Source organism: Sciurus vulgaris (assembly GCF_902686455.1).
Source record: "Sciurus vulgaris genome assembly, chromosome: 16".
NCBI classification, from domain to species: Eukaryota; Metazoa; Chordata; class Mammalia; order Rodentia; family Sciuridae; genus Sciurus; species Sciurus vulgaris.
The window spans coordinates 48267819-48290083 of NC_136477.1; the positions used below are offsets into that span (position 1 = coordinate 48267819).

A 22265-nucleotide genomic window follows, 5' to 3' on the forward strand; every position below is an offset into this window, starting at 1 on the left:
TTATCTCTCAGTGCAGCAATGTTCAGGTGGGGTTTTGGGGAAGTGATTGGATCTAGAAGGCACTAACCTCATCAGCGGATTAATGTGTTGATGGATTCATAATTTGATGGCATTATTGGGAGGTGGTGAAAAACTGTTGAAGGTGAGGCCTTGTTGGAGGAAGTGTGTCACAAGGGGCGCACTATGGAGGAGTATATCTTATCGCTGTCCTCTTCCATTGTCTCTCTGCTTCCTAGCTTTGATGAGGCAAGCAGTTTTCTTCTGCCACACCTTTCTGCCATCATATACTGCTCGGCACAGCCCAGAAACAATTGAGCCAGTTTATCACAGATGCAAACCTCTGAAATCGTGAGCCAAAATAAAGCTTTCCTCTTTTAAGTTGTTTTCTCAGGTATTTTGTCACAATAATGGAAAGCTGGCTAACACAAATGAGATCTCATTGTAATTTTAATTCATGTTTCCCTCTTTATTAATGATGTTGAGCACATTTTCATGTACCTGTAATACTGTTAACTTATAGTTTTGTGTCCTAGTGTACATGGGCAAGAGTTTTTCTAAGCAGGATATATGCCTAGTAGTGAGACTTCTGAATATTAAAATATATGGTTGTTCAGTTTTGCCAGAAAATTCCAAATTATTTCTCAATTTAAACTCTCACCATGCCAATATTCTCACATCATCAGATGTCACGATTTTTGCTACTCTAGTAAATATAACATTTTATATGAATATGATTTTAATTTATATTCCCCTGATTTCTAATAAAATATATTTTATTTATAAAGCAAATTCTTATTGATCGACAGTGATATAATTGGTACTATTCTGTGTGCTTCATTGAGATATATCAGTAAAAAACCCCAAAATACCTACCATCATAGAATTTACATTCAATTTGCCTTTCGTATTTCATTTATACTTTGGACTCCATTTGTGTGGTTGGTTGTTTCTGTTTTTATTGTTGATTTTGGGGTTTCTTTGGGGATTCTTATAATATATTCTGGACTGTAACCCCTTGTCACTTATATGAATCTCTGTTTTTTACATTTATTTTTACTTTATTAGATTTAACTATATTTAGATTTTCATTAAAATTATTGAATGAAGTTATATAATTTCTCCCAAACAACTTTGCAGAGTTTTTTTTTTTTTTTTTGCGGTACTGGGGATCGAACTCAGGGCCTTGCACTTGCAAGGCAAGCACTCTACCAGCTGAGCTATCTCCCCAGCCCTTTTGCACAGTTTTAATTTGATTATCCCAGTGTACCTCATTTTGTTATTGTTGTTATTTTTGTAGATTGATATTTTTTATGTTTTTAGCTGTGACTAGCATACAGAAATTTTATTAATTTCTTTATGTTAATTTAATATCCAGAAACTGTACGTATACAGCAATCTGTGAAACATAGTGGTTTTGTTTTTGTTTGTTTTGCTTTTCTTCCTTTTTATTTATAGAAAAATAAAATACTTTTACAGTCTGTCACCCTTCCTTGAGTTGCTATCTGCCAAGTTGGGACAAGTGAAAAACTTAAGGTCTTCACCTTGTCTTTTTTTAAAATTAATGGCCAAATATAATTTATTAGAGAATTATATATAGTAGTTGTGTTCATTCTGACAAAATCATACATGCATGGAATTTGATTTCAAAACCTGCCCCTGCAACTTTCCTTCCCCTTCACCCTCCCCCATTCTCTTTCCTCTACTCTACTGATCTTCCTTTTGCTCATTTATTTATCTATTTTTGATGGGCACTTTCCTTCTTTAAAAAAATTTATTTTTAATCTAATTAGTTATACATGATAGCAGAATGCATTTCAATTCATTGTACATGAATGTACACAATGTAGAGTCATATCATTCATGCAGTCATACATGTCCTAGGGTAATGATGTCCATCTCATTCCACCATCTTTCTTACCCCTATACCTGCTCCCATCCCCTTACTTCCCTCTGCCCATTCTTCCCTCCATTCTTCCCTTGCCCTCTGCCCCACATTATGGATCACCATTCACATATCAGAGAAAACATTTGACCTTTGGTTTTGGGGGATTGGCTTATTTCACTTAGCATATATTCTCTAGTTCCATCCATTTACCTGCAAATTCGATAATTTTATTCTCCTTTAAGGCTTAGTAATATTCCATTGTGTGTATATACCACAGTTTCTTTATCCATTCATCTATTCAAGGATATCTAGGTTGGTTCCACAGTTTAGCTATTGTGAATTGAGCTGCTATAAACATTGATGTGACTGGCTCACTGTAGTATGCTGATTTTAAGTCCTTTGGGTATAAACTGAGGAGTGGGATAGCTGGGTTAAATGGCAGCTCTGTTCCAAGTTTTCTGAGTAATCTCAATACTGTTTTCCAAAGTAGTTGCACCAATTTATAGTCCCACCACCAATGTATGAATGTACCTTTTCCCCCACATCCTCACCAACACTTACTGTTGCTTGTATTCTTGATAATTGCCATTCTGATTGGAGCGAGATCAAATCTTAGTGTAGTTTTGATTTTCATTCCTAATTACTAGAGATGTTGAACATTTTTCATGTATTTGTTGATTGATTGTGTATCTTCTGTGAAGTGCCTGCTCTGTTCCTTAGCCCATTTATTAATTGGATTATTTGTATTTTTGGTGTTGTTTTTTAAAAATATTTTTTAGATGTTGATGGACCTTTTATTTTATTCATTTATTTACATATTTACATGTGGTGCTGAGAATTGAACCCACTTCCTCACACATGCTAGGCAAATGCTCTACCACTGAGCCACAACCTCAGCCTTTTGGTGTTAAGTTTTTTGAGTTCTTTATATATCCTGGAGATTAGTGCTCTATCCGGTGTGTGTGTGTGGTAAAGATAGTTTTTAATTTTCCCCCCATAACTTTTATTTATGTAAATTATTGAACTGGCTGAAACACTGAATACAATGTTGATTAGAAGTAGTAACAATGGGTATACCTAGCTTGTTCCTGATTTTAAGAAAAATGTTCTGTTGATACCAAGAATGACAAATTGTGTTGTTGAATATCTTATTTTTATTTTCAAACAAAAATAACTTCAAAATTTATATGATTTTGAAAAGTGAGTACCTAAAAGTAGATAGAAATATGCAAGATGATGATTATAAATTGATCTTAGCAGAGAATAAAGTGTTGCTACATTTTTTGCATTTCAGTAAGGCTTTTTCCCCATTCATGTGTGTGTGTGTTTATAACTATATGCTATATTTTGATATTGTAACATATAATTTTTTGGGAGGGCGGGTACTGGGGATTGAACTCAGGGGCACCCAATGGATGAGTCACATCCCCAGCCTTATTTTGTATTTTATTTAGAGACTAAGTCTTTCTGAGTAGCTTAGTACCTCATTTTTGCTGAGACTGGCTTTGAATTCATGATCCTCCTGCCTCAGCCTCCCGAGCTGCTGGGATTACAGGCATTTGCCACCACACCTGGTGTAACATATATTTCCACAAATAGTATATATAACAACTTGAAATTTCTAAAAAAATACCACAGCTTTAGTTACCATACTTTCCTCAGATACATATTTATAGAACATTTATCCCTCATTCTTTATAACTTTTGTAATTTTCTTGGCTATTTTTACATGCTTATTTTTCAGGTAAACTTTCAAAATAAATTTTTGTCTTCAAATGTAAAAATGTGTTTATTCATCAGGTGAACTTTAGAATCATTTTGTTAGTTTTTCTCTTCCTCCAAATGTAATTGAGATTTTAATTGTATTTCTGTAAATAGATTAAATAATTTGAAGAAATGCATTTTTCATACTTTCAAGGTTTGTCTGTAGAATCTATATGTATGGGAGTCAAATGACATTATTGTTTATATTTTTACCATTAGGAGTATATTCCTACTGTCTCCATTCTATGCAATCCAGGAATGAGAGCTCGTCACTGGAAACAGATGTCAGAAATTGCTGGCTATGACTTGACTCCAGACTCTGGAACAACACTGAGAAAAGTTTTGAAATTAAACCTTACACCATACTTGGATAAATTTGAAGTGATAAGTGCAGGTGCAAGCAAGGTAAACATGAAGATAAACTGAAATACTTTGATGTGTTTGTAAATTGAATAATCATAGCTGTGTTGTGATTGAATGTGCTTAGTACTGGATAGCAGTGGGTAGAGATGGGGAGAAAATCAGAAAAGAACACTCTTTTTCCTGCACAAAGTGTGCTTTTTTGTCTTGAATCCAGACTAAAAATGGCTCTTTTGACCACTTCCTGATTCCTAACATGGAGATGGTAAGCTTGCATAGATACATGATATATAGTTATTTCATTAAGAATCCTGGGGAGAGGCTAGGGTTATAACTCAATGGTAAAGCACTTGACTAGCATACATGAGGTTTGATCCTCAGCGTCACATAAAAATAAACAAACAAAGATTTAAAAAAAAACAATCCTGGGGAGGTGCATGTGTAACATAGGGGTGTGTGTGTGTGTATGTGTGTGTGTGTGTGTGTGTGTGTGTGTGTTTCCTAACAGCATAAACGGCCATAGAGAAAGGGTTCTTGAAATACACAGAAAATATCCTCAGACCTGGCCTGCAGAAAGACCACTTTAAAGAAAGTCCAGCAGGCATTTTATCCTGTTGTCCATTTAAATACTGACAGCAGTAGTTTCTATAGCAAAAAGTGAACTTTAAAGCTACAATCTTCTGAGAAAAATTTTAATTGTTAAGAAAACTTTCTAATAAAAAGTTATAATGCCACAGATTATAGTCAGGAAATGCTAGTGTAATAAAGCAAATGCTTACTGAATTCACTTAGGAAAAGACAATATAGTAAATAAGGTCCTCTTTCACCATTCCATTATTTCTCTCTTTCTCTTCTTTAGGAATTTTCCTTAGAGAAAGCCATGAATAACATGATAGGAACTTGGGATGAAATTGCTTTTCATATAAGTCTGTATCGAGATACTGGAGTCTGCATTCTTTCTTCAGTGGATGAGATTCAGGCGATCCTTGATGATCAAATTATAAAAACTCAGACAATGAGAGGCTCACCTTTTATCAAACCATTTGAAAAAGAGATCAAGGTATGTTACATATGATAGCTGTGTTGACTATCAGTTGGTCAATTATAAAAATTGCAATCTTATTACATATGTGCTGTCAAGGAAATAAGTCCATTTGTTAAATGGCTTCTAAATGTTTATTCAAATCATAGAACTGTAACCTTGATACTTTACCTGGTGAAACACTTGAACAAATTTTTTCTTTTTTCACACCAGGGATTGAGCCCAAGGGCCCTTAATCACTGAGCTGCATCCCAGCCCTTTTTTCATATTTTATTTAGAGACAGGATCTCACTGAGTTGTTTAGGGCCTCACTAAGTTGCTGAAACTGGCTTTGAACTCACAATCCTCCTGTCTCAGCCTCAAACCATTGGGATTACAGGTGTGGGCTGCTGTGCTTGGCAAGAACAAATATTTTTAAATTAATGTAGAAATATATATAACATATCTGAGACATTAACTTTAATCATTTGAAAAGAAAATTAGGTTTTACAAAAATTTTGTCTTTAACAGTGATATATGTGGAAAGAAAATAATCTGTGTTCTTTATTTTGCTGTTGCATAGTGCTTGTTAAGTATAGACTCTACCATTGAGCTATAACCCATTCCCAATTGGTATTATTTCTAACTTTAGAAAGCCTAGATCCTGTTTCATGCTGTATTCTTTTTTTATTTTTCTAGAGCATTATAGTTATACATAGTAGTTATATTCATTTTGATGAAATCATATGTGCATGGAATTTGATTTACTTCATTGCAGTCCCCATTTCCCCCCTTTCATTCCCTCTTCCGTCTCATTCTTCTTCTTCTGCTCTATTGATCTTACTTTTACTTGTTTGTTAATTTCTCACTGGTCCTTTCTACATATACGTAAAGATGAAATTACTTATGGTATATTTATATATGCATATAGTGTGATTACATTCAATTCATTCTGCATTTCTTCCTCTTTCCTATCCCTCCTACCTCCTTCTTGATCTCCTTTTTCTACTTCTGATCTTCCCTTTATCTTCATGATACCTGATTCCCTGCCCCTACCAAATTTTCCCCTTATTTTGCTGCAGCTTCCACATATGAGAGTAGGAATTTTGACCCTTGATTTTTCTGAATCTGGCTTATTTAACTTGCCAGGATGGTCTCTATTTCTTTCCATTTACTAGCTAATGTCACAATTTTATTATTTTTTTTTATTTAATCTTATTTTATTATTTATATGTGGTGTTGAGACTAAATCCTAGACTGTACATGCTAGGCAAACACCCTACCACTAAGCTAAAACCCTAGTCCTCAAAAGGTTTTTTAATCATGACTATTTTCACTAAGCTAAAACCCTAGTCCTCAAAGGTTTTTTTTTTTTTAATTGTAAACAAAAGGGATACATGTTGTTTCTCTGTTTGTACATGGAGTAAAGGCGTATCATTTGTGTAATCATAAATTTACATAGGGTAATGTTGTTTGATTCATTCTGTTATTTTTTCCCTTCTCCCCCACCCCTCCCACCCCTCTTTTCCCTCTATACAGTCCTTCCTTCCTCCATTATTGCCCCCCTCCCTAACCCTAACTCTAACCCTAACACTAACCCCTCCAACCCCCCATTATGTGTCATCATCCACTTATTAGCAATAACATTCGTCCTTTGGTTTTTTGAGATTGGCTTATCTCACTTAGCATGATATTCTCCAATTTCATCCATTTGCCTGCAAATGCCATAATTTTATCATTCTTTATGGCTGAGTAAAACTCTTAATCCATTCATCTACTGAGAGTCACTTGGGCTGTTTCCATAATTTGATTATTGTGAATCGTGCTGCTATAATCATTGGTGTGTCTGTATCACTACAGTATACTGATTTTAGCTCTTTTGGATAAATACCAATGAGTGGGATAGTCTTATAGTGATTCCATTCTTAACTTTTTGAGGCATCTTCATAAAGCTTTCCAGAGTGGTTGTATTAATTTGCAGTCTCATCAACAATGTATGAATGTCCTTTTTCCTCACATCTCATCAACATTTATTATTATTTGTATTCTTGATTTGCAATTCTGACTGGAGGGATTTGAAATATTAGTGTTGTTTTGATTTGCATTTCCATGATTGCTGGAGATGTTGAACATTTATTTTACTTATTTGTTGGTCATTTGTGTTTCTTCTTTTGAGAAATGTCTGTTTAGTTATTTTGCACATTTATTGATTATGGTTTTTTGTGGATTTTTTTTGTGTTAAGCTTTTTGAGTTCTTTATATATGCTCGATATTAATCTCCTGTCAGAGAGTAGTGGGCAAAGATTTCCCCCCATTCTGTAGACTCTTTTTTCCTTCATTATGTAGAAGCTTTTTAATTTGATGGCATTCCCCTTATTGATTCTTGGTTCTATTACTTGAGCTCTAGGGGTCTTGTTTAAGGAAATTGGTGCTTGCACTAATATGATGGAGTGTTTTTTCTAGCAATTGCAGAGTTTCTGGGCTAATTCCTAAGTCTTTGATCTACTTTGATTTGACTTTGTGTAGTGTAAGAGATAGGGACCTAGTTTTATTCTTCTACATATTGAATTTAATCAGTATCATTATATTTTATTTTACATTTTTTCATTCTCAAGATTATGTGGAGAGGAGGTGTAGGTGTGTGCGATATTTATTTATATATATACTTATATATATGTACACGCACAAACACACACACACACACACATATAATTGTACTTTTATTTTAATTGTTTTCTTCTTCACCTGCTTATTATTTAGCCTTGGTTTGACTTAGGTGGATTTGAGTTGTTTTGATCTGACATTTGTTTGTTTGTAATTTGGTTTTTGTCCCTCATATTGTCTCTTATTTGCTCTCTTCCTCCAATAATAACCAATTTTCCTGTTTATTCTTCCTCTTTTTAAAAATACTTTTATTTTTTACTCCTCCTCCTTTATAGTGGTCATCTGCTACCTTCTCCTTCCTCTCTTCTGTTAAGTTTTTAGAAGAGGCAGCATATTTTTTGAAAAAAAATTTAGTTTTAGATGGACACAATACCTTTATTTTATTTATTTATCTATCTTTTTATGCTGAGGATTGAACCCAGTGCCTCACATGTGCTAGGTATGCACTCTACCACTGAGCTATAGTTGCAGCCCCACCTCTGTTCATTTTATAAATATTTCAAACTTTTCATCTGTGTGCCAGACACTGATCTGGCACATTTACATTTATTAACCAATTTAATCCATATAACAGATGTTTAAAATTGATGCTTTGGTTATCTGTATAAATGGAAACCAAGGAATAGGAGTTTAGGTAATTTGCCCAAGTTCACTTCGCTAATAAATAATACAGCTGAGATTCAAACCAAGTCAATCTATGGTCTTTTACCAGCAATAACTTTGAGTTTATTTTATTTTTAAATTAATTAATTAGTTAATTAATTTTTGGTGCCAGGGATTGAACCCAGGGGTGCTTAACCACTGAGCCACATCCCCAGCCCTTTATTGTATTTTATTAGATACAGGGTCTTGATGAGTTTCTTAGGGACTTGCTAAGTTGCTGAAACTGGGTTTGAACTCGAGATCCCCCTGCCTCAGTCTTCTGAGCCACTGAGATTACAGTTGATTTTATTTTAATTGACAAACAATAACTTTATATATGTATGTGGTACATTGATATTTTGATATATGTTTACAATGTATCATATTTAATTCAAGATGAGTAGTGTTTTGTAGAAGATCTTGACCATTATTTGGAGAAAACAAAGAGTAGTGGTCTTCTCAGAGGACATAGTGTTGAATATTTTCCCATGATTTAGGCTAACATAGCCTTTCCTGATTAGATAGTATGTCTTTTGTGGAAAGTTATTATTATTATCTGTTTTTATTTTTATTTTTTATTAATTTTTCAATACTGAGGATTAAATCCAGGGCCTCCTACCACTGAGCTATATCCTCAGCTGTGGAGAGTTCTTACTTGTCTAACAAGGGGAATTTAGAAGACATTTAAAAGTTCTACTAGAATTATTTTTAAAAAGAGAGATTTGAGGCCTAATTTCTTGACACAGGACTTTAGTTCATATATTTAAGAACCAAACAAAGTTATATGATTTATCTTCAACTAATGAAATATCTTGTTAAGTACAGGCAACCTATGAGAATAAGGAGATTTATTTTACTTTTTTAAAAATTTCATTTCATTTTTCTCCAAATTGTGTTGATGTAGAGCAGGACTTCTCACCCTGGTGCTGTTGCTATTTTGGGCTGAATAATTCTTTGTTATGGTCTGTATGTTGTAGGACTTTTAACATTATTTCGGGCCTCTACCCGCTTTATATTACTATCATCCTTTCCCCGTCAGTTGTGACAACTGAAAATTTCTCCATACATTGTCAAATATTCCCTGGGGTGGAAGACAAATGGATTATGATTGATAACCACTGATACAGAGCAGGATACATCCTTTGGGCCTTGGGTGTTTTTCTAGAAGTTAGGGAACTGGTTTAATAACTGTATAGTCCATTTCCAATATGAGTTCCAATGATTTAGAAAAAAACTCAAGCTTCCTAGAGTTTTTATAGACCTAAGTGAGACACTCATAAGTGATCCTATGCTATAAACTGTTTGCACTGATTAAAAAAATAATTTTAAATAAATTTGTCTTATAATCTATAGTATTTATTTAATAACTGGAATTTAGTACAGTCTGCTTTTCATTAAGGCTTGGGAGGATCGTCTGATCCGAATACAAGAAACAATTGATGAATGGTTAAAAGTACAAGCTCAATGGCTGTACTTGGAGCCTATCTTTTGTTCTGAGGATATCATGCAACAGATGCCAGAAGAAGGGCGTCAGTTTCAGACAGTAGACAGACATTGGAGGGATATCATGAAGTTTTGTGCAAAAGATCCAAAGGTGAAGTGTTTGTTCTCACTCTTGTAATAAGTGAACCAACTTACCTTCTTTCCTTCATTTATTTATTTATTTTTCAGTACTGGGATTGAAACAAGGGCCTCAAGCATACTAGGCAAGCAATCTACCACTGAGTCACATACTGAGCCCTGAACTTTTATTTTTGGATATTAAAGAAAGCAATAACTTTTTTTCTGATTACAGAGATAAATCCTACATATTATATACAAACTGGAGAATTCAGAAAATATAAGAATGTATAAAATTGTTATAGCTCTTTAATATCTAGTGGAGCTGCTTCAAATGCACATTTAATTTACTTGACTTCTGCTATATAAAATCACTATTCCTCTCCTCAGGAAAATAAATAGGTAAATAAAATGGAGAGATGAGTGGAGAATAGTTTTGATTAGTGTAGATGATTCTCTATGATCAAGAATGATGGAGAAAAAAGAATCTACTCAGTTGGTCTCAATTCATATGTATCTCTCCTAGTGAGTATAATACCTTGTTTTGTCTAATTTTAATACCAAAAAGCAGACTATTTTTTCAGACATGTAGTAACCACAGACCATAGATATACATTTATTTTTAAATCTGGTGTTCATTTAAATAACAATTTATTTCAATGCTTGATGGAAAACTATCCGTGCTAGACTTACTGAGAGTCAATAGTATGTTGAAATTTGTAAGTTTCAGAAATTTTGTCTTACCTGTTGACTTTAAACTTTGTGATACATGAATTCTTGTAGACCAGAGGTTGGCAAATTTTTCTGCAAAGGGCCAGGTAATAAATATTTTAGGCTTTGTGAGATATAGGGTCATTTTTGCAGTGACTCAATTTTGCTGTCATTGTAGTGAGAGAACATCCCAGAGACAATATGTAATGAATGGGTTGTGTCTGTGATCAAATAAAGGTTTGCTTATGGACACAGATTTTTTTTATATATCATGAAATTTTATTATGATTTTTTTAACCTTCTAAAAACATAAAAATAATTCTCAATTCATGGGCCATGTAAAACTGGCAACAAGCTGGGTTTGCCTAGTGGGGAATAGTTTGTCAATTCCCTGTTGTAGATCATTATGTTTATAGTTGAAAGCTATAAAAGTAAAAATTAAAAATATACTCTTTCTACACCATTCAAAAGAATGTAGGAGAAATAAAATAAGCATGACAACCATAACTTCTCATTTATAACTCTGATAAGAATAATTATGATCTATTAATTTTAATAGTTTTTATTGGAAAAACATTTCACTGTGTAAACTTTTTGAAATTTTAGTATTATGACATGTAATACAGATTGTTTAGGTTTTATATCTAGTATACATGTGTCTCTTATACCAACATGTCCTCTTTTAGGTTCTTGCTGCTACTTCTTTAACAGGTTTATTGGAAAAACTACAGAACTGCAATGAACTTTTGGAGAAAATTATGAAAGGACTTAATGCATATCTTGAAAAGAAACGTCTTTTCTTCCCTCGGTATGATGGATAATAAAAGAGCTATAATTTAAAGTGTATTCTGATATTGATGAGTTATCACTAAAGTTTTTGTATTTGCATGTTTTTCTCTAGTTTTTTCTTCTTATCTATGATGAAATGTTAAGATTGTGTCAGAGACCAAAGATCCACTTAAGTCCAACCTCACTTAAAAAATGCTTGAGGGCATTTGCTAAATTGGAGTTCCTTCCCAATTTGACATTAGGCCATGTATAGCTCTGAAGGTGAGCGAGTGGAGCTGATTGAACTTATTATCCACATCTGCAGCCCGAGGTGCTGTAGAAAAGTGGCTCATGCAGAGTAGAGATCTAATGCTTCGAAGTATTCAATGACGTGATTGCTGCATCTAGGCTGGTATGTTCTTAGGACTTAATGTATAACCTATATTCTGCAAATGCTGGTTAGGAGATTTGACTTGGTATCAGTAAATTAATACTTAAAGTTCTGTTTTTAACCCATTTATTATTTTATTTATTTGTAACTAACATTATTATTAAAATAATAATATTAGTAAGAATTGATAATGTGATTAAATATTACAAAATGGTATTAGAAAATAATAAAAGGTATTTTAATAGAGAATGAGGGAGGGTCCAGTGAAAGGCTCTTAGAGAAAGTGAGATCAAAACTGAGACTCAAAGCATAAATCAGGAATAACCAGGTAAAGAGTAAATGGAATAGCATGTAGGTATCCTGTGTAAGGCCCTGGGATCAGTAAAGAAGCAGGGATTTGTGAGAACCTGAAAGAAGACAACTGTGTCTGAAATAGAATGAGTGCAGAGTGAAGTCAGATGAGGTTGTAAAGGAACACAGTAAGTAGATTGAATTTTATTTTAAATACAATGGAAGGCTAAAACTATTTTAATCAGGGAAGGGATATCAGATGATTTATATTTTTATACCACTATGGCTATGGTATAAATAATGAATTAGGGGATGTACAAAAATAGGAAGACAAATTGGGAGACCCCCAGATGAAGGTGATGTGGACTGGAATTAAGGAAATGGCAAATGATATGATCAAAGTAGACAGAAATATAATTTTGTAGTTCATTTCAACAAGGTCGTGATGATGAATTGGTTGTAGAATAGAAAGATGAGGAGGGGCAAGTCTCAAGAATTAGCATTAAGGTTTCATGATTTGAAGTATATGGGTTGCATTTAACTCTGGGAAAATGCCTGGAAGAGAAGCAGGCTTGTAAAGCTTGGGGGGGGGGAAAATTGAGTTTAATTTGAGACATGTTTTAAATAAATTGAAATGCTTATGAGGTAACCTAAGTGAATATGACTAGTAGGCAAACCATCATACCCTTTTAGTACTTGACTGACCTATAGGTCAGTTCTCCTCAAATATGGGTGTTAAGTGAATGATAGAGTTCACTTGCTGCTGCTTTTATGCTTATGACTACTTTAAAACTTCAAATGAGATGAACAACATCAAAGGAGGTTACATAATAAATTTGAAAGAAATATAACATCTGGGTAGTACATGCACCTCACTTAACAATAGTCTTGAATAACAAGTTTCAGTGTATTTCTGCCTTAGGAAACACAAAGGAGCAATTGTACAGTTACAAGAATAGATTTTGAAGCCCTTGAAGACTTACATTCAGCAATTCACTGTATGAATGAAGTGGCTTTTTATTTATCAAGAACTCACGCAGCTCATCATTTTGGGGTAGCTTTTCATTCCTGCAGATAAAACTGAAATTTTTTCTCTCTTTTGCTACTTGTGATCTCAAACAACTTAAAGCACACAGGAAAAAATAAACATTGTTCATGATAGTATTTCCTTAATCACTGTAGAAAAATATACTACACTGTTCATCCTTCTTTAAAGCCTTAGGTTATTATCATTTGTTTGTTTACAAATATTGCTAATAAGGATTTTGTAACAATGTATATATATATATCCTATGTTATGTTAAACATATATAAGATGGTGGTGATTATATTGAAAGTATAGTTTCCATTAGCATCAGCTTCAAAATTCATTCTGTACTTGTTTTCTCAATATATAACATATCTACAATATCATTTATTATCAAAATCAAACTATTTTTATAATGAATCCTCAATCTTTTTAAATGTCTTTTAAATATGAAAAGTTTTAGAAATAAATGAAAGTATAGTTTTAACACCAAAGCACAGATTTTTCAATTAAATATAATCAAATTATTTATATACTCTGGTCATAGAAGTTTTTAGAAAAGCTATGAATAAATAGTATAAGGGTTCTAACTGCTAGTCCAGTTTTCTATTAGATTTTCTAGTCTCCTTTTCAATTAAATCTGTCATCAATATAACCTATTTGACTTCCATTTTTTACAGTTTAAGTTGGTTTGTAATAAAAGTAACATGTATTGTGTCAAAAACTTGACAGTTCCCACAGCAAGGAATATAGAAATCACATAGAAATAAACTTCAAGAAGAATCAACAATCAAAAATAAAAAAAAGAACCAACAATCACATCTGTCCAGAGATAATCCATTACTCGCATGCTAGTGCTCATTTTTCAGTTCTTCTATAAATAAACAAATATTTCAAAAATATAATCATGATTTATAAAATATTTCAGATCTTTTAGTCTTCCAAAGTTTTCATGGCTATATGATATTAGAACCTTCAAAATACTAAATATTGTACTTTTTCATTGTAAAACATTTAGCTTTTTTTCTCTTGCAATCTTTTAAAATTAGAAATTCCTTTTAATTATTCAGGCTTATCCAGAATCTCCAAGAAGAGACTGGGTTAGAGAGTGGCCTGGCCAGGTTGTACTTTGTGTTTCTCAAATGTTCTGGACTTCTGAGACACAGGAAGTTATAAGTAGTGGGACAGAGGTAAAGCATTATTTGATTTTGAATAACATTCTTTACTTCATTGCATATTTCCTTAGTTTCTTAGTTAGCTTGTGTCTCTGTCTCTGTTTCTGTGTCTGTGTCTGTCTCTGTCTCTCTCTTTCTTCAGTACTAGGGAATAAACTCGGGGGTGCTCTACCACTAAGCTACATTGCCAGCATTTCTTTATTTTGAGGCAAGTTCTCACTAAGTTGCCCAGGCTGGCCTTGGACTTGCAATCCTTCTGCCTCAGCCTCATAAATTGCTGGTATTACAGACCTGCACCTGTTTGTCTATTCTTTGCAAAGGCAATACCTCCCTCAATTTCTGTATATAGTATTAAAATTATAAAATTCTTTGAAAACTTGTTCTTTTTACTAGGTTTAGACAAAATCCACTCTATAATATATTTCTTTTTTTAACCTTTTTTTACAGTTGTAGATGGACACCGTCTTTACTTTATCTTATTTATTTTTATGTGGTCCTGAGGATTGAACCCAGTGCCTCACTCATGTTAGGCAAGTGCTCTACCACTGAGCTACAACCCCAGCCCTATAATGTGTTTCTATATATATATATATAAAACAACAGATTTAGGTAATGCATATAAAATCAATTAAATTGCTTTATTATTTTGTAGGGATTAAAGAAGTACTATAAGGAACTCCAGAATCAACTAAATGACATTGTAGAGCTGGTAAGAGGAAAATTATCTAAGCAGACCAGGATCACTCTAGGGGCATTAGTTACAATTGATGTCCATGCTAGAGATGTGGTGATGGACATGATTGAAACAGGTTTGTGACTTTTTCCTTTAATATTAAAAGTAAAAATATTTATAGCCTTTAGGAGTGGATACTTATTACTATCTTTTTTCTCTCAACAGAATTGCATGACCTTTTCTATAAGTTGAAATGAAAACATGAATTGTTTAATATTGTTGATAAAATACTGTTTTTCAAATTATTTTCATTTAAGGATTATGTGTTTTATTCTTTCTAGGTGTCTCACATGGTACAGATTTCCAGTGGCTTGCTCAGCTTCGTTATTATTGGGAATCTGAGAATGCTCGAGTTCGTATCATTAATTGTGATGTAAAATATGCGTATGAGTATCTTGGTAACTCACCTCGACTTGTCATTACTCCTCTAACTGACAGGTGTTACAGAACATTGGTATGCATTTAAATCATTTTAATCCATACATTAAAATTACTTTTCAGTGAGGTGTCAGATTTTCTAAATTTAATATGGTTCTCTTCATTTATTGTTTTACCTGTAATATTTGAATACAATTATCCCTTCCTAATCCCAAATTCTCTTTATTTGAAATTATGGCAATAAATAATTACTTCCGGGTGCTTCTGTAGCATACAAGAATGTTTTTATTCTATTGTATAGAAGTTGCGAATCTCTTCCATTGGGATTAATTAGAAAAAGGGAGGAACTGAAAATATGAAAACAAAGCCAAAGCTTCACAAAATAGTATCAGTCTTTATAGTGGGATATTGGAGAGATGAGAAGAAGATGAGGAAAGTACTTTTGAGTCTTAGAACTCCAAATTAGTACTGCTCAATAGGAAGGACAGAGCTGAAATGTAGGGGATGCTGCTTAGTTAGGCCTGTGCTTTTTTGTGATGCTATGGAAGATAGAACAATGACTGGGAATATGGTTGCCAGATTTACTCCCAGGTAAACTTTGAACTTTAAACAAACAATAAATACAATCATGTGTTACTTAATGATAAAGATACATTCTGAGAAATGCATTATTAGGTGATTTTATCATGCAAAAATCAGAGTATGCTTTCTCAAAACTAGATGGTATGGTCTACTACATACCTAAACTGTATGGTTTAGTATCTATCATCTGTGCAGTCCATTGTTGACTGAAACATCATTAATGGCACATGACTATAATTTTTAGTATGTTGTAAATATTGCAAGGGACATACTTATAATACTATTAAATTATTTATCTGAAATTTAAATTTAATTAGGCATTTTATATTTTTCTGTGCTAAATCTGGCAACCCAACCTGGGAATTAAAGAGGAACATCAAGAAACAGCAATCCACTTATGTGAGTAAGTAAAATTAAGGTGTCTTTTATTGAATTCTTTAGAAGCAGAGATGAAATGAGGATTCTTGTGCAAATGATTTATTAGGGAATGCTCTCAGTAGAAACCTACAAGGAAATGAAGGCAACAGTTTGGGACTGTTGAAAAATTAAACACAGAAGTAGTTTGAGCAGATATATAGCTATAGCAGGATCTCAAGGGGAGCTATGAAGCATGAATGGCATGAGTTACTCCACTTAAAGGCAATAGGGTCTGGATTTTGTACCCCTTTATTGTCATTGTTTAGTTGCCTCTGGGACAAGGGAATGAGTTTGCTTTCCAGTATTTGCTGATAAGGTAGTTACAAAAGGAGAGCAAGTTGAGGACAGTGCTTAGGAGAAAAGAGCAATTCTGAGCTATTTGCAACCAAGACTCACAGCAATTGGGAGGTGAATGTAATGACCTGATATAGGGAACTTGGGTAGGGTTCCAAAGGGTCTATGATTAAGCATTTCATGAAACCCTCTATTTTTCAGCAGGATACCTGAAGGCAGTGTCCATGTCTGTCTTGTGGTAAACAAGTAAATTGTTATCTATCTCCAAATATTTGTTGAGGAAATGAAACTCAAGCATCTATGTCATGTATGTTATCTTTGTACCAAGAAGTGAGAAATGGTGATACACTTGTAAGGTGGAACTTAACAATGTTGATTTGGAAAATCAGAAACCCATTAAGGACTTGACCATACCACCAGACACTGAAAAACATGTCTTAGTATATTTATTATCCATAATAAAAGGAACATGCTCATGAGCATTTTCTTGAAGTTGAAGGAGAGCCCAAGGTTCCCAGAAGTCAAGTTAACGTTCACTAATAGTATAACATCCATTATAAATTTAAGATGAGTGCAGTATCTTTGATATTGACTTTATTTAGCTGTCCCTATTGTCTTTTTTTTTTAGTAAATGAAAATATTTATCATTTTTTGTAGATTTATTTAAAAAACAGACTGTACTTTTTAGAACAGTTTTAAGTTCATAGCAAAATTAAATGGAAAGTACAGAGATCCTTTATTTCCCCTTTTCGTCCAAATGTACTATCTTGATCCCTTAACCTTATTTTTTCTAAAAGTACTTAAATTTCACAAACTCCCATGGTGGCTTTTGTGAAACATATTCCATAATTAGAACAGTCTGTAATTTCTATGCCAAAAATTTCCAGTTGCTGTTCTAATTAATGTAGAGACCCCAAAATAAGTTGGATACTCCTGATGTTGACTTAAGGAGCTTAAACACTAATTTATGAGAAAAAGAATATGTATGATAACATACAAGGCAGAAAGCAATACTACTAATAAGTATAGAACAGTGATATGGGAATGGAGAAAATGGAGAATGTACCAAGAGTAGAAGGCAACAGCCAGGTAAATCATGGTCAAAATTTGTGGAAGAGTTCATCTGTTTCTCTTCCAAATAGCCCTCACTTCAGGTGATTGTCCTCTTCAGCTGACCATCTAGAATGTGTCACTATTGTCTTCTACAGTCATCTCCACAACCACTTTTTTTTGTTGTTTTTTTCCATGGAAAAACCCTCTTGTTTATTTGATTAAACAAAAATAAAATAAGCTGCATAGGAACAATTTTAAAGTCCAAAGAGACACCAACTTTGTTTTAAGGCTGTAGTAGCTGATACAGCATCTCCTTGCTACCTTCTCCAGCCTTCTCTGTGGACCACAGCGATACATTCAGAAGCCTGTTAGTTAACACAGGAGTTTTTGAACACTTTTCCATTGGTTCTTCATCTGCTCATTGCCTGTCATGCCTGCGGCCTGCAATATTATCAGTTAAGATTTAAAAGTAAAAGCCAAAAAGGGGGGTGGGGGGGATAACGAACAAAGAAAAACCCACTTTTGCCTAAAGGTTTGGGGGAAAATCTTAATTTCCCCGCCATCCTCCAAAATGATGGGGTCAGAATTCTCAAAGCCAAAACCACTTATAAAAAAGCAGCAATAGGCAGTTGGCACCCCACACAGGCTGACAGTCTGCTTTCTGCAGCCAGGGAAGTTATGGTGTGGTGTGTATTTCTCCCACCAGTCTTCCTGCAACAAATAATAAAAAAATTAGGTTAATTTAGTCAGTAAGACTAACATCAGGCATAAGGCCCGTGTTAAGAGTCCCCCAATCCTGCATTTACTTTTCCTTTAAAAAAAAAAAAAAAAAACAACACTCAACCGAGTCACATATTCTATTACCCCCCCAAAAAAAAAATCAAAGCATTTTGCTGACCAGGCATGAGAGCTAATGGACAATATTAAACAAGATTCATAAAAAAACTAACACCCTCCCACCCAACTGACTATACCTACCATGCTAGTTAAAAACATCCCTTTACCCACCCACCCTCATCTGCATTGACTTTAGGGGAAAAGGGGAAAAAAAAGTTATCTTACCACCCTAAACACAAGAGAACCCCATAAATGTGAAAATTCTTCCTCTGAAGAAAGACAACTACACAGACTGCTAGAAACATAAAGAACTATTACAGAGCTGGTTATTTAAAGAAAGTAAACACTTTGCTACACATGCCAACATTCAGCCAGTGTGCTCTGAGATAGCCTTAGGAAAAAATACTACTACCTGAGCTCGTAAGTTAATACAATCATTAAAAGGAGGTCTAAGACCATGTGGATACACAAAACTTTTAGAACCATTGCTGGTTAAATGATGGAAAACATCCCACCAGGCTGGCTTTAACCCGTAAGATCAGTTTTTAAAATAGACTTTATTGAGGTATTTCTTTCACCTCCACAACCACTTTTAATTAAGACCTTTCTGAACTAATTTTACCTCTTCAAACCTAGATGCTCTTTGTTTTAAAGGCAAATCGGATACATATGAAATATTAGAAAACAGGAGATTTTGATGCATTTTCTATCCTCTTTGGACATTTTAAACTGCTTTTTCTTTTTGCAGCCAGAAAGCTTTATGCTAAAAAGTAACTAAACATGCTGGGCATGGTGGTGCATGCCTCTAATTATAGAAGCTCAGGAGGCTGAAGCAGGAGAATCAAGAGTTCAAAGCAATTTAGTGAGGCCCTCAGCAACTTAGTGAGACCCTGTCTCAAAATAAAATATAAAAAGAGCTGGGGGTGTGGTTCAGTGGTAAAGCACCCCTGCATTCAATCCCTGGTACAAAAAAAAAAAAAAAAAAGTAACTAAACAATATAAAAATATAGCTTCTCTGAAGCTACAACTAAGAATAAATCCATTTGGTAAATAATTATCTGTTTGTTTTTAGTGACACATAGATTTCTTTTCATATATATTTTCCTTTTCAGATAGGTGCCTTCTATTTAAACCTTGGAGGTGCTCCAGAGGGACCAGCAGGCACAGGAAAAACTGAAACTACCAAGGACTTGGCTAAAGCTCTTGCTGTACAGTGTGTGGTATTCAACTGTTCAGATGGGCTAGATTATCTGGCAATGGGAAAGGTAGTTCATTGCCTGAGTTGATAATATTAAATGATCCAAACTTTATAGCTTAAGTCTTTATAGCTTAAGTCTTTGATGAAGCAGACTCATGTTTAAATACTGTTGCAGTGTGGCTTAAGCATTTATTGAATGTTGGCTTTGGAGTTAAAAGCATTGTTTTTCTTCTTGGGACTTTTATCAAACTTAGCTTTCAATTTTTACTCAAAAGTTTAAATATTTGTTTTAATACTTGATAACATTTCTGTCAGGCACAGTGGCACACTCCTATAATTCCAGTGACGAGAGGCTGAGGTAAGGAGGATCACAAGTTCAAAGCCAGCCTCATCAACTTAGTGAGGCCCTAAAACAGCTTAGCAAGACTCTGTCTCTAAATAAAATATTAAAAAGGGTGGGGGATGTTGCTTAGTGGTTAAATATTGCTGGGTTCAATGCCTGGTACAAAAAAAATTGATGACATTTTCTAAGAACAATCATCTCTCTTTTTTTTCTATTCTTTTCCCTTAGTTCTTTAAAGGATTGGCTTCTTCTGGTGCTTGGGCTTGCTTTGATGAATTTAATAGAATTGAGTTGGAAGTGTTGTCAGTGGTAGCTCAACAGATCCTTTGCATTCAGAGAGCCATTCAACAGAAGTTGGAAGTGTTTGTTTTTGAAGGGACAGAACTTAAACTCAATCCAAACTGTTTTGTAGCTATTACCATGAATCCTGGCTATGCAGGGCGTTCTGAATTGCCAGACAACCTTAAGGTAATATTTGTTGAAGGCATAAGTTTGTTAATCACAAATAACAGCATAATTCATTCAAAATATTGAAATTCTTCCCATGTGTCTGTTATTTCCATTTTAACTCCAAGGTATGCCTCTAAAAACTTTTTTTTAGACATCCAAAAAATACTCAGCACATAAAAATATTAAAGTACTACTGAAAAAATCATGGAGTTTATGAAAACATGTTGCTGTGGGGGGAATGAACTTGAATATCAACACATTATCTTTTGAATGCTTATAATTAGTTTTAACATGACTTATTTTATGTAAATATTTCATTTATTATACATTGCAGGTACTTTTTAGAACGGTGGCTATGATGGTTCCAAACTATGCCCTTATAGCAGAAATCTCCCTCTACTCCTATGGATTTTTGAATGCAAAACCTCTGTCTGTGAAGATAGTAATGACCTACAGACTTTGCTCAGAGCAGCTCTCATCACAGTTTCATTATGACTATGGAATGCGAGCAGTAAAAGCAGTTTTAGTGGCTGCTGGAAACCTAAAACTAAAATATCCTAGTGAAAATGAAGATATATTGGTAAGTATTAAATGTGTGTGTGTGTATGTGTGTGTGTGTGTGTGTATACACAAGTGAGGGGGTTGCTTCAAGTCTTTCTCTGTGGGGTTGAAATTATAGTTTTGGGTTACGTTATTTATTATTCTTTATATGAATATAAGGACCTTTATTATTTTTATTTTTCACTATGGAAATTTCATGGAGAAATGTAAAATAAACTTTTGGTTAGAAGGGTGGAATAGAGCAATAAATGCAGGCATTTGACTTATTTTGTCCTTTTTTTTGTGATTTTTAGCTTCTTCGATCAATTAAAGATGTGAATGAACCAAAGTTTCTGTCACATGACATACCTTTATTTAATGGAATAACTAGTGACTTATTTCCTGGTGTTAAACTTCCTGAAGCTGACTATAATGTAAGTAAACCTATGAGAATGACTTGCTTTGCACAACAAATTCAACTGGTGGCTCAGTTGTTCACAAAGTTTTATTAAATTAGTGAAGTTACTCTGTTTGGAGGATGGTAGTCTATTTTACCACTTTAGTTAATTAGGATAAGTAAATTTTGGTACCTTCTGTTAATGTTACCAGGTTTAACATGTTAAGATTTAGGTCAAAGATAATGTTCTTTGTAAGAGAATAAATATTTAATTTCCTATCTTGTGATTTATAATACCTTCTAGCATGCATACTGTAATACTTAGTGTTGTATATTTTTCAGGCAGAAATGAAAGTAGTAAAACATCTGCAGTTAACAGAATAAGGGTTTGCTTCTCAAATTTAATGTACTGACCTTATTTCTTTCTAAAGTAGGTAGTCTTCACTCCCTTCCAGATAAATAGTAATGATGGTAGTGATGGATGTGTTAATTAGTTTGATTGTGTTAGTTATCACACAATATGTATTTATAGCAAGTCATCATGTTGTATATTTTGAATCATACCAAATTTTCTTTTTTAAAGTTTTAAATTTTAATTGAAAAATAATGGTTGCTTATATTTATGGTGATGTTTTGATACTTTTATGCACTGTGAAATCATCCAACCAAATCTATTTGTATATTCATTACCTTGTATTTTTATCATTTCTTTGTGGTGAGAACATTTAAAACCCTGTCTTAGCTATTTTGAAATATACATTATTATTAACTTATCACCTTGCTA

The 22265-nt window shown here is 33.6% G+C and overlaps 2 protein-coding genes across 2 annotated transcripts in view; both read left to right on the forward strand.

Annotated features, from left to right (window-relative positions):
• The window catches only part of LOC306647289 (dynein axonemal heavy chain 12-like), a 332440-nt gene that overhangs the window by 75471 nt on the left and 234704 nt on the right, over positions 1-22265 (forward strand).
• On the forward strand, positions 11748-21942 carry LOC306647275 (dynein axonemal heavy chain 12-like). Its single transcript, XM_079116483.1, has 8 exons — positions 11748-11787; positions 14155-14274; positions 14912-15068; positions 15274-15344; positions 19666-19818; positions 20323-20562; positions 20879-21124; positions 21399-21942. The coding sequence occupies exons 2-8, from the start codon at positions 14227-14229 to the stop codon at positions 21594-21596; spliced, it is 1113 nt and encodes a 370-aa protein (XP_078972609.1). The 5' UTR covers positions 11748-11787; positions 14155-14226; the 3' UTR covers positions 21597-21942.